At 45.1% G+C, this 16,980-nt stretch overlaps 1 protein-coding gene across 1 annotated transcript in view; it reads left to right on the plus strand.

The window, feature by feature from the left end:
* LOC149351447 (uncharacterized) overlaps nucleotides 1–16,980 on the plus strand; it is a 36,891-nt gene that overhangs the window by 13,351 nt on the left and 6,560 nt on the right. Inside the window, exon 3 of the mRNA XM_089575610.1 lies at nucleotides 6,015–6,244. Coding sequence (XP_089431736.1) covers nucleotides 6,015–6,244 — 230 coding nt within the window. The remainder of the gene's footprint in view (nucleotides 1–6,014; nucleotides 6,245–16,980) is intronic.

The following is a 16,980-nucleotide window of genomic DNA, read 5'->3' on the forward strand; positions in this document are numbered from 1 at the left end:
GCCGGGATCGAACCCGCGCCTTACGGGTCAGTAGCCGAGCGCCGTAAACACTAAGCCACCGCGGCGGGGCGAACAAGTGCTTAGTTTTGTTGAAGAAAGGAATTAAGTGAACACGTAAGACAGCGAAAAATCTTGTATCAGTGTAAACCCGTCGTCCAGTTTTTAACAAAAAATACGTAGGTGGGCCGTTGAACCTCCTGCTCCTGATTTTTCAGAAATGCATGCTGAGACACGGTACTGCTAGGTAGGCTTTGTAAAAGACCTAGGCAAATGAATTTCCTAAAAAGGTGATCGTTATGGGAGGAAGCATTGCGTAAGCTGGGGACAGGAAAACAATCGCAATTATAAATTATAGAACTCCTGAGTCCCTTTACATAGCCAAAAGAGGAGGACTATGCATCAGCCATCATAACACCAAAAATATAGGAGCGGGAGATTGAGCTGCTCACCCTATATTTTCACTCGTCAAAAGTTCGGCGATACATTGAATATCTTTCTTTTTACCTAACGTAGATATACAACGGAGAATCACATTTTAAGGCGGAAGCCTTTAATACCTCATCGTTGTAAGCAGGAGCTGTCGACAGAAATGTCACGCTTTTCAATTGGTCGAAACGGTCGTGACGTCACAGTGCGCGAATTTCAAACGGGGACAATTGTACTTTGCCTACTAACCATGCAACCAATTAAAGGGATCGTATAGTGATGCTCCAAGTAAGTTTGACTGAGTTTAGTTAATTGCTTAATTAACCAGTTAGCCTAATTAACCTTTCTAGTCAGACGAGATATATAAATAAAATCGAGTAGGAAATTGGCCGAGCTTGGGTATCGAACCCCGGTCTCCGGAGTGCGAGTCGAGCACGCTACCACTCCGCCATGCCAGCTCGATGGTTTGGAAAGAACAAAGGTGCGTCTAGTGAATACGGTGTCTTCGTTCACTCCGATCTTCCTCCCTTCCCGTTACGGCGAGGTTTAGGTGTCCACCGGGATATGAGAGACAGATACATTTCTTTTCCTCAAAAACCAACTTACCGACGAGCAAGGCGTATTTGTCCGCGTTCCAGACTGGTCCAAATTGTCGTGACGTCACCGCGCGGGAATTTTTAAGGGTGTCCACCGAAATATGTGAGACAGTTACTGCGTAATTTCCTTTCCTCAAATACAATTTCCATTTTCTTCATTACGGCCCCTCTTTCTTCTTTCACTCACACTTCCTCCCTTCCTGTACGGTGCGGCTCAGGCGTCCACCGAGATGACAGAGAATTACAGCCCCATTTCCTTTCCTCAAAAAGCTTTGCGTTCAAAGGGCAACGCATCGCGCCGAACGGGTGGTGGCGTTCCGTGGACTCCGTGGCAGTGCTACAACACGCTGTCGCGTTCCACTCCTAAAGGCGAAGCTTAAGCGTCATTAATTGGCAGTTAATTAATGCACCAACAAAATGTGCAGTGAACAATCGCGTAGCAGAATGCAGCACTCAGGCTTTCGCCTTTCACCACTTTAGCCGCTAAAGTTCCTAGTAATTTTTTTTTTGTACATGGATTTATGTGGACGCACTTTTTTTTTTCGCAAAAAATTTGACCACATATTTTAGTCCAGGCCGGGAGCACTCAATAAATAGGAGCAAGACCCATCGCACTCAATATGAGTTGCAACTCATGACACGATGGTCGTAGCGCTTCCCGGATGCGCGGTGGGGCCGACAAGCGGCGCGTTTGAAAACGAACTGGAAAGGATTCTGCTGTTGAAGCAACGTATACACGTATAAGCTCGCCCACACTTCTCTACTCTTGTGCAATGCAAGACAATTCATTCCTATCCTCCTGCCATTTCTTTTTTGTCATGCATGGTCCGGATGTGCCGTGGGTACTTGGCCGTGACGTACTTCCTTAATACGTGTAAGGTCGCCGCGGTGGCTCAGTGGCTGGCGCTCGGCTGCTCACCCGAAACAGGCGGGTTCGAATCTGGCCGAGGCGGTCGAATTTCGATGGAGGCGAAATTGCAGAGGTTTGTGTACTGTGCGACGTCAGTGCACGTTAAAGAACCCCAGGTGGCTGAAATTTCCGCAGTCTATGGCGTCCCTCATAGCCTGAGTCGCTTGGGAAGGAAAACAGTCGCAATTATAAATTATAGAACTCCTGAGTCCTTTTAGATAGCCAAAAGAGGAGGACTATGCATCAGCCATCATAACACCAAAAATATAGGAGCGGGAGATTGAGCTGCGCACCCTATATTTTCACTCGTCAAAAGTTGGGCGATACATTGATTATCTTTCTTTTTACCTAACGTAGATATACAACGGAGAATCGACACGTTTTTTTTCCCCTATAAACCCTAAACTTATGAGTAGGTGTACTATCCCGTTATTCTTTGTTTAGCTGCTGTTCTTCGCCGAAGTGCTCTGAAGATTCTTCTTAACAACTGAGGCGCAGTGTTCTACATCCATTACTTCTTTACGTTTTCTGGTTTGGTTTGGTTTATGGGGGTTTAACGTCTCAAAGCGACTCAGGCTATGAGGGACGCCGTTGTTAAGGGCTCTGGAAATTTCGACCACCTGGGATTCTTTAACGTGCACTGACATCGCACAGTACACGGGCTTCTATAATTTCCAGAAAAAGGTTACAGCGCCGAAACAGACAACACACAGAAAGCTAGACGGGACAGGCGCAGCTTTCTGTGTGTTCTCTGTTCCGGCGCTGTAACCCTTTTCTGGAAACATGCACCAACTAGCCCCCCAACAAGTATTACTCAGTTCTTAATTTCGCCTCCATAGAAATTCCACCGCCGCGGCCGCGATCTAACCCACGTCTTTCGGGTCATTAATCGAGCGCCATAACCACTGAGCCGCCGCGGCGGCTTGTAATCGTTTTCTGTCATTCCTTTCTTTAGTTGCTCAACATCACAATGTCATGAGAAGATCGGAGGTTTCTCACATGTTCTCTACTAACTCTTAAGCTGCATCGTTCCCAACCAGCGCTATCCTAGTAGACACACAGCAGATAATAGTGATGAGATCGTGAGTCTATGCCGACAGCCCTCTTGATGGGACTTTTTTTTTTCATTTTTCCCATGAAAAAATAGGGTCGTTGTGTGGTATTTGTATATATTTTACATCATATTTACTTATGCATCCTCCACGCCTTGGTACGCGTTTCCTTACTGATGTCAATTACACAACGCTACAATGGAAGGCGAACAAGTTTCAGGTTGTTCAGAGACCCCATTTCCTCTGACGTCATAGAGTCCCGGCATGTGCGGTGCGTAGCACTTGACTCGTGTGTGTGCCCGCATTCAGACACGCGCTACCATAACAGAGGAGATGGTTCCCACAAAGCAGCGCTCAGAAGAACTTCAAGAACCTCGCCACGAACGCGAGAGCAAGCGACGACTGTGTGAAGATCCCGAGTTGCGTGTCCCTGAAGCGGAGAAAAAGTTTTTAAGGGTCAGAGGATCCTGAGGAGCTAGCTTGCGATGCAGATAAGATGACGCGGCTACGTAGGGACCAGGAATTGCGCACCGCATGAGAGCGGGGTGTTTGTGCATAATTTCAGGGAGAACCAGTTCCGCTCTGCGTCTTCGCTTGGCGACACGTTCAAACATGTCGTCAATTTCAGTCTTGTTTTCACTCTTAACCCCTCATTCAATGATGGCATCACTGAGATGATGGGTTAAGCGTGTGCATAGTGCTGAAATTCGGGGCGTTTTTGATGGACGCCTGTTAATTTTTTGCACTTAATCAAAGACGTTTTCAGAATGAATAGAGACCTTATGCAGGAACTGGTTATCCGGTAAAACCTGACCGATCTCGGGATGTTAACTTTTGCCGGGTAGTCTTCATCATACCCAGCCTGTCTCGTAGGTTGGTGGATATCTAACTTTGATCTTCACATATTGGCAGACGCCTTTGTAAATTTCTCGTAAGCAACCGTGCGCAAACTTATCGGCCTATAGGTTTTTCCGTAACCGTATCGACATGTTTAAAAGGCGATAGATTTTATTATAAATTCCGGGCAAAGGCAATCGAAAATGGGGAACCCAAAATAACAAGAACTCTTTGGTAATTGTCAGGGAATTGTTATCACAGGTGTTTCCCACTGAGCCCATCTATCACACTGCACTCGGCATTGGATGCCCAAGTGGCGTCGCTCAGGAAAGGTTATTCTTAGGTCAGTGCGCTGTTTTTCTTGAGCTCCTGACGCCTCTTATGTCCCTTTTATAATGGCGGACCTGTGTGCTTTAAAGAATTGACTGCGTCGACACACCGCAGTTTACTTGCACTTATATTTCATTTTTTAATCTTTACTTGCTCGTAAATGGTATGTTTTCGGTGATAGTGGTCTCTTTGTGATTAGCACGCAGCAATCTATTGGTACATGCAAACTTCAATTTGTCTTCAGTATCCATTTAAGACAGACAAGCATTCGCGAATAGTTTTTTTATTCCAAGAGTGGTGAAGTGTGGCTTCAAGACAAGACACGAACTCGACACGAACTAGGCGTCCTTCGAAAGCAGCGTAATAAAGAATCCGAAATCCCGCGATCTGATAACTCTTGATCACTGTCAAGCAACTCAAGAGTTTGAGGCATTGACATATTTTTGAACGATGTGTGAACGCGTTCTGACGGAAGAATTTCGCATAAGGCGAATCAGTGAAAAATTACTCTTTTCTTACACGGGAAGGGATTCAAGTCCACGGTGGTTCCACAGCTTCTTTAAACAATAGAAAAAGCAGCGAGACTTATGCTTTGCACCTCAGAGGAAATACTTTAAGGGTGGCCACAATAGATATACCTGTAGTATTTTGGTACGCGAACTTGCTGTAAAGACAGAAATGCTTGACGTAATGACGGAAATTCTTGCCCTAGTGAAAGCGCTTCGTGCACAATGCAGTTGCCTTTCTGCACCACAGAACTGCCTCTGTTGCTACGAGAGCAGCAGCTCAGTACTTCAGAAAGCTCTTTCGTTATGACGGGACCACAGAAAAAATTTGCGGTATTTTGTGACCGACTCTGTCATCATTTTCGACGGGGTACTAAGCTCTAAAGATGTATTGTATAAATTCATGATAGAAAAATTCGTTGGAGGCACTTGGATTCTCTTAAAAGTGCGGGAAGGCGAAAGCCGTTTCCGACTGATTGCTCTGATTTGAATTTGCCGCGCTTTAATTCATTGCACGACAGAGAAGAGCGTGGCGAGAGGAAGTGGTGGGGTCATGCTGCGCATGCGCAGCGCGTCGGCAGTTGTTGCTTGGCGGCGGATCACTCTGCTTCGACGTCGTCTCGTTCGATGTGACGTCATCATCCAGTTTTCCTCATTTGTGAGCAATTATTAGCCAAATTATACATGTTTATGTGATCTTAAGTACTAATTACGTTTAATTACACATTTTTCAGTCTAATTTCTCACAAATCCGGCGTTTTTCCACCCATTCTGTGATAATTTTTACTAAGCTGTGACGACTTCCAGTGGATGGGACGTCACACCGTTCGCGTCGCTGTTGAACGGCCGCGCTATATGGACGCATTTCGTTGTTTTCCTTGTTTTTTTTTCGCTATAATTAGCTGTAAAATTAACTCATCACTCTACAGTCCTCAAACTTGGCGTCGCGGTTACATTTTGTCCCCCCTATCTGATGCTACCATTCGTTTTTCCTATCCTGATTAGTTGCCGCGTTATTCGTGGAAGACAGCGTTACACCGGACGTGACCTTGGCTGCGAGTGTAAGCCATAAAAGGCTTTCGGCTTAAAAAAAAAAAACTGTCCCCTTCTTCTTGCTCTCTCTCAAGTTTTTGTGTTACCCTAAACTCATTGTGAAATTAGTCTTTCTCGATGTTGGTTGTTCACCCTTGCTTTCCCGGTCATTTCTTGAGGGCGCAGATGAGTACTAAAGCAGTGAATGACCCTGTACGGGCAAAGTAATCTGCAGCAGAGCCTCTTTCATTTGCAGCACTATAACTCTTTTCTGAGAAACGCATGTACGTGCTACAGTGGAAGGGCACCGCACGGTTGTCTCCAGCCTTTGCTGCAGTGGCTGGTATCGGTGGAGTCCCGTGAAGACGTCGTACTGCTGCTGCTGAACCTGATGGCATCCGCGGGCGACGTGCTGGCCTTCACGCTGGCTTGGCTGCGGGCGCTCACGTACCTCGGACAGGAGCAGGGTGCGCCTAGAGCAGCTCACATGCTCATCAGCGGGCTTCTGTCCTGTCTCACCTGCTTCTGGAGCTGGTTTCAGGGATACCGCCTCTGGTACGACCGAGAGCAGCCCGTACGCATGAATGAGTCTCTCATAATTGCCACTGAAGGACGTTAGATCACCAGAAATTTTACTATTAGATTAGGAGCTTGCAGATATTATCAAGGGAATATTTACACTCTTTGTAATTTGGTCAGAAACTAAAAACGCCATTGTTCGATATAAGGGTGTCGAACATCGCCGTCCGACATTTCTTTCTGGGCTTTCCATTCTGTGCATTGCGGCCCGAGTTTTTAGTCCAACGTGATCACCCCCACCGCGTCTTTTGCGCAGATTTCTCTCATTCGCACTTTTCAGCAGCTTTGAACTGAAAAATCGGGTACGTGTCACAAGGATGGCCGACCACAAGTGGAGAAATATAGTAATATGTATTTCTGTTGGCTGCGAACAGCATACGTAGAGGACAAGCGCCCGAGTAGAGGTGTGTTTTTTTTTTTTTTTGCTTGATGTGAGCGGTGACGCCCCACTTCGCTGCTTAAAAAGAAAACTATAAAGGGCGAGATTCTTCAGGAGGCGGTTCGCACAAGATGATTGAATGCGGCAGTGCTATGATGTTACCACGCGTCCCTCTTTCTCGCATTTTCTGTCCGCCGTTCCCCAACACGAACAGAAAGATTATGCTCCAAACACTCAGTGGAAATTCCACTTCATATCTAAGCACCGCGTTTTCAGGGAACGAGAAAAAAAAGAACAGTTTAGCTACACATTTAAATGTAGTACTATCAGGTTTCAACATAGCTCAAGTAGAAAAATATTTAAAGCATAACTTCATATGACTCGTGGTATTATTCTTATCACTCTGCTGCAGCCTGCGGGCTTCTCCAGCTGTCATTCAAACTGGTCAGCGGCGAGTGAATGCGCATTTCTTTCGCTGCAGTATTCGGAAGTAAAAAAATCAATCTGGAATTTTCTAATCTGGGAGAGAGATCACGCTTTTGTGGCTCGTGGTTTGTGATTGTGCGTGCCTAACTGATGTTGTCATGACAACGCTTAGCCCAGCGCAAACTATTTCGAAGACGTTATTGCAAAAGAGTCTCGAAGGCATTGAACCGTACAGTAACTTAGTAAAGTTGCAGGAAATTAAGCTTTCTCTCTTGTTGCTGTCTTGAGTCAGAAACAAGAACAACTTTCTTGGTATTCACCATGTTATTCGTAATGCCTGCCACGACATAGTTCTTGCTACACGTAAACAACCCACACAGTGCAGCTAGCCTGTTGCTACATTTTTAAGTGACCCAGTTTTCAGTGACAGTCTTCCTTACCTTCGATTGCGTTACTACTATGGAGCAGATAGATCTGCACTTTCGTGAAGAATGCACGTCGACGCCTGCGGTAGCGTGCCCTAGTTTCATTCGTTTGTTCATGGAATCTTTTGAGGCGAGCAGCAGAATGTCTGAAAATTATTAGGAAATAACATTTACATATTATCATATCTTCCTCTGAAGCTAAAAGTGGAGCACCGCTTTACAAAAAAAAAGAAACAAATGCCTACCATCCCACTGCTTCTGCACGCATTTTGATTTCATTGATGTTGTTCAGCAATGCGATAACATTTTCATAAGCTGCAGCGGTAACTTCTCCACTAAGCCCGCTATTTTAAAGTGAAACCCTTTAATGGTTCACCCACCGTGGTGGCTCAGTCGTAATGGTGCTCGGCTGCTGACCAGAAAGACGCGGGTTCGATCCCGGCCACGGCGGATGAATTTCTATGGAGGCGAAATTCTAGAGGCCCGTGTACTGTGCGATGTCAGTGCACGTTAAAGAACCCCAGGTAATCGAAATTTCCGAAGCCCTTCACTACGGCGTCTCTCATAGCCTGAGTCGCTTTGGGACGTTAAACCCCATAAACCAGAACCAAACCAACCTTTGCCGCCGCGGTGGCTCAGTGGCTATGGTGCTCGGCTGCTGGCCCGAAAGACGCGGGTTCGATCCCGGCCGCGGCGGCTGAATTTCTTTGGAGGAGAAATTCGAGGCCCGTGTACTGTGCGATGTCAGTGCACGTTAAAGAACCCCAGGTGGTCGATATTTCCGGAGCCCTCCACTACGGCGTCTCTCATAGCCTTAGTCGCTTTGGGACGTTAAACCCCATAAACCAAACCAAACCAAACCAACCTTTAATGGCTCATACTATCGGCCAAGATTTTGTCACACTATAGCTGTCAATCAAACTGATGACATCATAGGCGGTTCCTACTGCGCATGCGCTTGCCGCCTGACAACTTCGAGCCGCACGATGGAATTCAGCGAAGATACATCAGCGTAATGATTCAGCCAAATGCATCAGCAGAATGATAAGAATTGGCAGCAGAAGCGTAGTCTTTCATTCGCAACAGCGTGCAATGAGCAACATAGGCAGTCAAATCGGCGCGAAAAGGCTTTCGCCTCGTGCACTTAATTTTTCTATGTTTAATACTGCTTGTGAACAGGATAGTAAAAGGGTTTGAACAAACAGGAATCGGTTTCAGGCCCATTTAACGCTTTGCCACATCGTTCTGAATGTGCACTCCTCAATGAAAAAAGTTTTTAAGAACCGTTTGTGCTGTATACCGTGCCTAAATGTTCCTGAGTAGCTACATAAATCTCATCTATTGGCGTAATTAAAATATAATTAAAACATATTGAAAACTTTTTGAATTACTCGCATTCAGTGGCCGGGAGAAAGGGAACGATGTGGCAGTATGGTACTAATAAAGATGCCTATTGAAGGAAAACAAAATTAAACGTCCCTAAGAAAGCACAGAATGATACCGCTAATGCACATAATTCTAAGTATAAGGGTATAAACTAAATTTGCAAGTGTTGATTCATGGTGCCAAAAAAAAGCGTGGCACTCGCCGTTCGTTCTAGTTTAGTTAGAAAGTGCTAGCGGCATACAAAACTGCAAATATTTCGAACATAATTCATCTTGCCGTTGACGAAGAAATAAGACGGGCGATATTTTTTAACAAAAACTTCTTTTTAAGCTTGTACGTACAGAAGCAGCAAAGTTGTCGTCTTCGCTATCGGCTCCTTAAGTTCGGCTGGTATTAATGGTGAATTAAATGTCTCACTGTTATCTTTCTGTTTTATAAATGAATACACGTTTGTTTTCCGCTTTCGAATGGGTGATGGACCACATACCAAAAGCTATAAGTACGCAGGTTGAAGTGTGAGCACAAAATTACATTCTTAAAAAAACCCACAAAAACCTGTCAACCGAGGAACATGCAAAGATACGTGCAGTATGACACAAAAATTAGCGCGAATTTCGCCATTTGGATGTCAACGACAAATACGTTGAAATGTAGGAAACCCACCTGTGAAACAAAAAACAAGCTACATGCAGAGATATAATCAATATGCGAATAACTCCTCAGGTTGCCCAATTTTTTTTTTGTCGAAATGCAACACGTGGGCTGTAATACCCGAGCAGCACGGGCAATCGGCCCAATAATGCAAATGTATGGTTCCACTCTGTTCCTCTGTGGGACCGGCCTATGCCAATACTAAAGTGACTGTTTGGACTTGTTGGTCAGTGATCGTGGTTAAAGAATGCAGCGCGAAAAGACAAGGACGAACGAAGAAGTGGACAGGACTGGCGCTGACTACCAACACATTTATTCAAAGAAACGAGCAGCTTTTATAATGCCATCCAAGACCCACGTGACCAGATAAAGCAGCAGGCGGGGGAAATCTATCTAACACAGATACACATCATTGTACACAACATGGAAGAAAGAGCACATCGAGGCGACGCAACGTCACCCCGGTACTTAAAAACTGCATGACTAATTGCCTCACGATGAGTGGACAGCAATAGACGATAATTCATTCTTTTGTTCCTCGTTTATTTTGGCTCTTTCTGGTCATTTAGTCATGCAGTTTTTAGGTACCGGGGTGACGTTGCGTCGCCTCGATGGGCTGTTTCTTCCATGTTGTGTGCAATGATATGTATCAGTGTTAGATTTCCCACGCCTGCTGCTTTATCTGGTCACGTGGGTCTTGGATGGCATTATAAAAGCTGCTCGTTTCTTTGAATAAATGTGTTGGTAGTCAGCGCTAGTCCTGTCCACTTCTTCGTTTGTCCTTGTCTTTTCGCCCTGCATTCTTTAACTTTGCCAATACATTTCCAGTATTGTGTCGATTAGCTGCGCTGCTGGGGTAGGTGACGGAAAAATGTCGCTTTATCACTGCTATATTTATTATAGGCATTATATTTCGAAAATTGAAACGCCTCTCTTTCATAGTTCGTTCGCGTGTATGGTGGGATCATTTATCTGAGCACCGAGTAAAAACATACTTCTTCGCTTTTAATTTGGCAAGGAACATTATAAACTTGGCATATATGGCAGGAGAGAACCTAAGATGGTGCAATAACGGTGTTCTAGACCACACTAATACGAATAATTTTATATTGCTGTAAATGTTCTTCAGTAGGAAGCGCATATCTCGCTCCAGTTTTATTATTATAGATCTTTTTTTTAAACACGAACAGCCTATTTGTCCCCAATGCATTGGCCAAATGCCAAAGACCAAATGCCAGTAGTCGTTATGTGATTCAAATATCTTGCATTGTAAAGTATTTACCCGAATGCAATGTGACCACAATTGTAACGCGAGGGTGAAATTTGCAGGCATGAAACGTGGGCAAAAAATACGTCTCTAACGCGAGGTTCGACTTAGTGAGCGCGTAAGGGAAACCCTAAAGAACATGAATGTAACGTGGGAAACGATTCCGCAGTATGTGTACAGATGAGCAGTTTACGACCAAAAGTACCTCAACATGTGGCTTTCACGCGCCCTTTCTGTTTTTTTGAATAATAATTTTTTTATTTCATCTTTTCAGTACAGATGCGGGCCTGCCAAAGCCTCAGAAGGCTTGAGTGGCAGTGCCCGGCAGCAGACAGCATATAAGTGATGCACCGAACAGACAAGTAGCCAAAAAAAAAGGGTGGGAGAGAAAAAATGGAAAGGGGGCAAAAAAAGAGGGCGTGAGAAGAAAAAAAATGGATTCCAAAAGAGCAAACGCAAAAATACACACAAAAGGAAAGAAAACAAAAACATATGTGAAAACATAGCATCAAACAGAATACTGGAGCTAATAACGTAATTTCACAAGGCAAGCTCTCACTATCTTTTTGGAATTAGCAGAAAATGTTTCTTTGGGCAACCGGTTAAGAACAGAGGGACCATGGTGTTTTCGAAGACGCTCACCATAACGCGTTCGAACTCTAGGCACGATAAAACGATCCCGACTAAGCAGATCTTTAACAGGAACATATGGTGTACAAAAACAATTAGTCCAGATGTGTTTAAAAACTGCTGTTTCAGAAAAGAGTTGAGAGCAGTCAGGCATATGTAAAAGTTCAAAAACGTTTTGAGCTGCATCTCGTGACTACCATGTAATACTGATTTAAGGGAGGATTTCAGTATGCTGTTGACCTTCTTTCGCCAGAAGGCAGAGCAGAAATAAAAACAGCAAATACCATAGCGTAACACACTGTGGGCTGAGGCGTATACTATTTGCTTGCGTATATACACAGGGCAAAGGGACTTAACAGAGTGCAGCAAACACGCAACTTTCCGGAGCTGAGAACAGACAAAAGACAAATGGGTATTCCAATACATGTCGGAATCGAAGAATACTCCTAAGTATTTGACCGTTTACACAGGCATGATTGATGGACATTTGCAATGAGCACAATTAGGTCTCTGCAAACGAATTGACATATCATTAGGAATTCTCTTTAAATTATTGTTTCAAGAGAGCTGCACAAGAGATTATCAGATAAAAACAATACGGTGATAAGGACGGAGTCCTGCCACTCTGTCACCGCGTCGGCCACGTTTTAGACGCCTTGTGGTAAAAAAAATGACCGAAGATTGCGCTATACTTCTAAATTCGAAATTTGAATGTAGCTTGATTTCGCGATATATCGAGGAAGAAAACTTGGACGACGCTTAAGCTACCCTTAAGAGTATAATACAACGCGCAGCCTCTTTGTCGCACAAGGCTTCTAAACTACTGCACTCAGCGAACGCTCCTTAATGGTGTAACGCTCCTCAATGGTGTAACGTCCGGAGCCCTCTACTACAGCGTCTCTCATAGCCTGAGTCGCTTTGGGACGTTAAACCCCATAAACCAACCAAACCAACCATCAATGGTGTAACGCGGCGCTGTGCTCCCTTACCCTCCTCCTCCACTTTCCACCTTACGCTTCCGGCTTTCTCTCTTCCACAGCTACCTCCTCTGCTCCCTTGTCATTCTCGCCCTCCCTTCGTTATCGCCCTACTTTCTTCCTTCGTCGTGCTCTTCGCTTTTCTATGGCTTGTGCGGCTGAAACTAGGGGATAAATGCGCTTTCCCCAGATTAACCGCGGCTGACACAGTTCAGAACCGGCGACCCCACCCCGTGATCGCGAGCGCTACCGAGCGCACGCCGACCCCGGCAGGCCCTGCTCTGAAACAAAGGAACGACAATGGCTGAAAAAAACAAGTCATTTATTGCTGCATCAACGATAACGCCAGCTAGCAGCAAAAAACGCTTAGGAATCGAGGTCGCCCGACTCACCAGCAAGGTTACGAGCGAACGTGCACCCACGCTAGGGCAGGGGAGCATTCCAGTCGAGAAGTTTGGCTTGTGCAAGGGGGCGTTGTAAGGCTCGAGTACAAATGACAGTGTTCAGTATGCAGTGGTCGCTACCGAGGGTGTCCTCGGGGTTTATCGACTCTGCGTGTCGGATGGGTTTCGTGACGGTAAGGTCAGGGCAGGTGTCCCGAGTGACGGAATTTCCTACACGTTTTGATTGGACCGGGTTGATTAGAACAGTGATGTCCTGCCTGGATATAAGTTTCGCCAACTTACGACCATGCGGCTCTACCTTGCGATAGCCCTACATGTGACGAAGGGCGTTAAAATCGCCCACTATCATGGGGGGTCGCGACCCGCGATCCATAACGCTGCGCAAAAGGTGTTACAAAAAGTGATGTTTTCAGTTTCGGGGGGCATTAGATATTAATTATATGTGCGGGGCTATCTGTTCGCCGCAGGGGGAGGGCAGATACAATCACGTACGAATATTTCAGATTTAAGTCGAGATCAACCTCCTGCGCTCCGTAGCCCTTATGGACTAGGAGACAGGTGAACGGGTCTCGTTGAAAAGTGTTATAGCCGCATGCGCCGAACGCAAAAGGTCTGCGTGATTCTCAAGGACGTACGTGATATTCGGAGTTCTACGTTGCGGCCTTTGCGTTGCTTGCGTATGTAGCGTTGACAACATGGCGGCCCGCTGCCCGCCCGCTTCAGAGCGATAACAGCTACGTCGCTAATCCCTCGACGCGATATCGTGTTCCAACCAGTTGTACAGCCGGCCAAATTTTAACTGGCGTGCTCGAAGGCAGCTTTTTCTCCGCTCCTGTGCTTTACGACGAAGAAAACTTGCGGAAAGCTCAATATTTAGCACGGGCTTAGTGAGCCTGTGCTTAGATTTGGTATTTTCGCAAGTTTTCTCCGTCATAAGCTGCAGGAGCACGGAGAACGAGGCTGTCACGCAAGCCAGCTAAAGATTTGGCCGGCTGTACTTGCCTTCAGTTTGCCCATTCTTACCCTCGCATAAAGTTTCAAGTGACAAATAGCTTTCGTTCTTCAGATAGCAGGGTGAATTCTCAGCTATTAAGCCTGACGAAGTAGCGTTTGTCGACGTCATAGTAATTATCCGACTCAGTTCTACTGCTTTGGCTTTGACTGGTCTCGTATCAGAGTGGCTACAGCAGTGTCTATTTGTTAGTAGATAGTGCTGGGAATAACGTGCGTAGTGCGTCGTGTACGTGTAACTACAAGGGTTTCAAACGACATGCGCGCAGGCTACATAGACTTCTCAAGTTTGCATGCGTGAAATCTGTACGTACGTGAAACTTACTGCCTAATACTACATATAAACAGCGCTAAACGACAGGACTAGAAGAGGAGTAGACAAACACGGCGCTGAACTTACAACTGAATTTATTGGAAGGAAAAAATTTTTCAATATATACATACAAAAACGCGCACACGTGCGCGCAGTCAATACATCAAAGTGGAGATACAATCAACAAGCCACGTTGGTCACACGTGTTGTACCTGCCTTCAAGCTACCCTTTGTGCAGCAATGTCAAGCGTGGTTTGGCGTGAGGGTGGTTTTTTCTGCTCCTAATAAACTGGGTAGGTTAGGAGCAGCAGTTCAGAGAAAGCAGGAAGGTGCCAAACGTAAGTCTGTCTGCAAAGTTAACCATGTGAACAAGTTCGTTAATTGCAAGATGGGGGTAGTTTACCAGATTCCATTATCATGTGGTCGCACTTACATAGGCCAGACAGGCCGATGCATTAATGTTAGGCTTATGGAGCATGCTAATTCGTTGCAAAAAAAAGATACTAACTTGTCAAGTCATTGCAGTGTATGCAAATGCGTGCCGTTCTTTGACGATACAGAATTGTTATTTTTTCATACTTACAAGATTACAAGAGAAGTCGCCGAAGCATTTCATATCACTAGAAAATCAAAAGGTTGCGTTAGCAATACTTCTTTAGCTTTGTCAAAGAAAGAAATGACGTTGCTGCACAAAGGGTAGCTTGAAGGCAGGTACAACACGTGTGACCAACATGGCTTGTTGATTGTATCCCCACTTTGATGTATTGACTGTGCGCACGTGTGCGCGTTTTTGTATGTATATATTGAAAAAAAATTTTTCCTTCCAATAAATTCAGTTGTAAGTTCAGCGCCGTGTTTGTCTACTCCTCTTCTAGTCCTGTCGTTTAGCGCTGTTTATATGTACTTTCGCCATGGAACACCAACTCGCCCAATCTACCGTTCTTCTGTCTAATACTGCTATTATAGGTGAGATCGCTAATATCATAGCTGCCATGCTTCGGAAGGATGAAAAAGGAGCACGAGCAATACATTTCAACGCATCACTACATAGGCACGCAGGCGGCCGGCATCACTGCGTGCCGGCAATAAGCCAGAGATTTATGACCAAATGACGTCAAAGGCTTAGACAATTATGGGCTCCCTCTATCTGCATTCTTCAAAAGATATTTACTGCAGTAGTTTCCAGCAGAATCATAACAACGTTAGGTTTCAATTAATCGAATGATCAGGCTGGTTTTCGAAAGAAGTAATCTGCAATGAGATATTTTGTTATCAATTGGGACAAAGTTAAATGTGCAGAATACAGAAGGCCCCGTATATATGGCATTATAAGTTACGAAAACGCATTAGGCTAGGTTTAAACATGCATGTCCAACATGCTTGGACAAAAATTTTGAACACTGAAAAACAATAAGGAACTGTTACGGAAATATTGAAGGTAATGGTGCATTCTTCTGATGTGTAGCAAAGCCTTATTTTTTTTAAGCTTTCCCATCGCTCGGATCGAGCAGTTAAGACTGCCATAGAAAACCGATAGGGAACGCTTTTGACGATAGCAAAAACGCTAATAAGAAAAAAAATGCAAGCCTGCCGACGGGAGATCTGCTGTTACGTTGATTGTTATAGCGAACTCTTACAGTATATAAAAAAATTGCGTTCATAAGCTCTTTCCCGTTCAAAAATGCTTTTGTCACGAATTGTACTCTATGGGTGGCCATGCAGGCATTGCATAATCAGGGTGGGGAGGAAGCTGAAATAAATATGCCAGAAAATGTCTTCTGGGACTGCACAGTAGCCGTAGACGTTCGAAAGAGAGCTGAAAGAATAAGTGTGCCTGAAAAATGCGCTCCAATATATAGATTGGAGCGCATTTTTCAGGCGCACTCTTGCTATGAAATCCCGACGTACTACCTATATAGCACAGAGTAAAAGTACCGTATAGCAGTTTTATTCTGGAAATACCCACCTGTGCGTTTTGAAACTCGGAGGTGGGACAACTTTGACCCGTCTGTTCGTCGCCGGTGGCGCGAGAAAGCGTTGCGAAAGGCTGGCAAATGCTCCACTGTGAGGCCTCACCGAACCACAGATATGCAACAATTAACCCGATTAAGCCCTCTTATTGTTTTACAGGCTCCCTTTGCGAGTTTTGCATTGTTTTTTTAGCTCGTCTATATTCCTTCTCTCTCCTACACCCCCATCCCCCTTGCTAGACGTATTCTTGGTGGCACTATCGTGGAATGCAAAAAAAAAATGGAAACTCATGAAATAGAGAATAGCGAGCTATTCACTTGGGATGTTATTTAGGGACGTAAAGATGTAACCAGTGGCTTCAAAGGGTGTCAGAGAAAGCTCCGCAGCAAAAAATACGCACCCGCTGGTGACGCAGTCAGGGGGGTAGGAAACTGTAGCTAGGTTGAGTTTGAAGTACTTCAGTACGCCCTGGTCACTGAAAGAGAATTGGTGGCTAAAAATGAAAAAATCCTGTTCATACAAGCAGTGTCTGGGAGTGCAGAGGTGGCGGCATTGTTTGAGACACGCGAAAACGAAAGTGATCTGTTTGCGGAGGCACTGGTTCGAGTCCCACTCTGACATGAGCTTTTTTTCTTTCCGGCTGGATACCATTGTCATGACAACGATACGACGCTCCAGTTGGCTTTAATCCGGCCGCTTTAGGAAGAATTGGCTCTGACTTATGGATTAATTGGACAATGGTGTCTATGGAAGTTTCCTAACCCTGGCATAGTCAGATGGAGAAGTCATGTCGGGAAGCTTGCGGGAATAGGAGAGCTGTGGCTGGCGCAGGTCAATGATAATTTTGAATCAACGGGAGAGGTTCTTGTGCT

The sequence above is a fragment of the Amblyomma mixtum genome, chromosome 3 (genome assembly GCF_055824585.1).
Source record: "Amblyomma mixtum isolate Tamu chromosome 3, ASM5582458v1, whole genome shotgun sequence".
Taxonomy (NCBI): Eukaryota; Metazoa; Arthropoda; class Arachnida; order Ixodida; family Ixodidae; genus Amblyomma; species Amblyomma mixtum.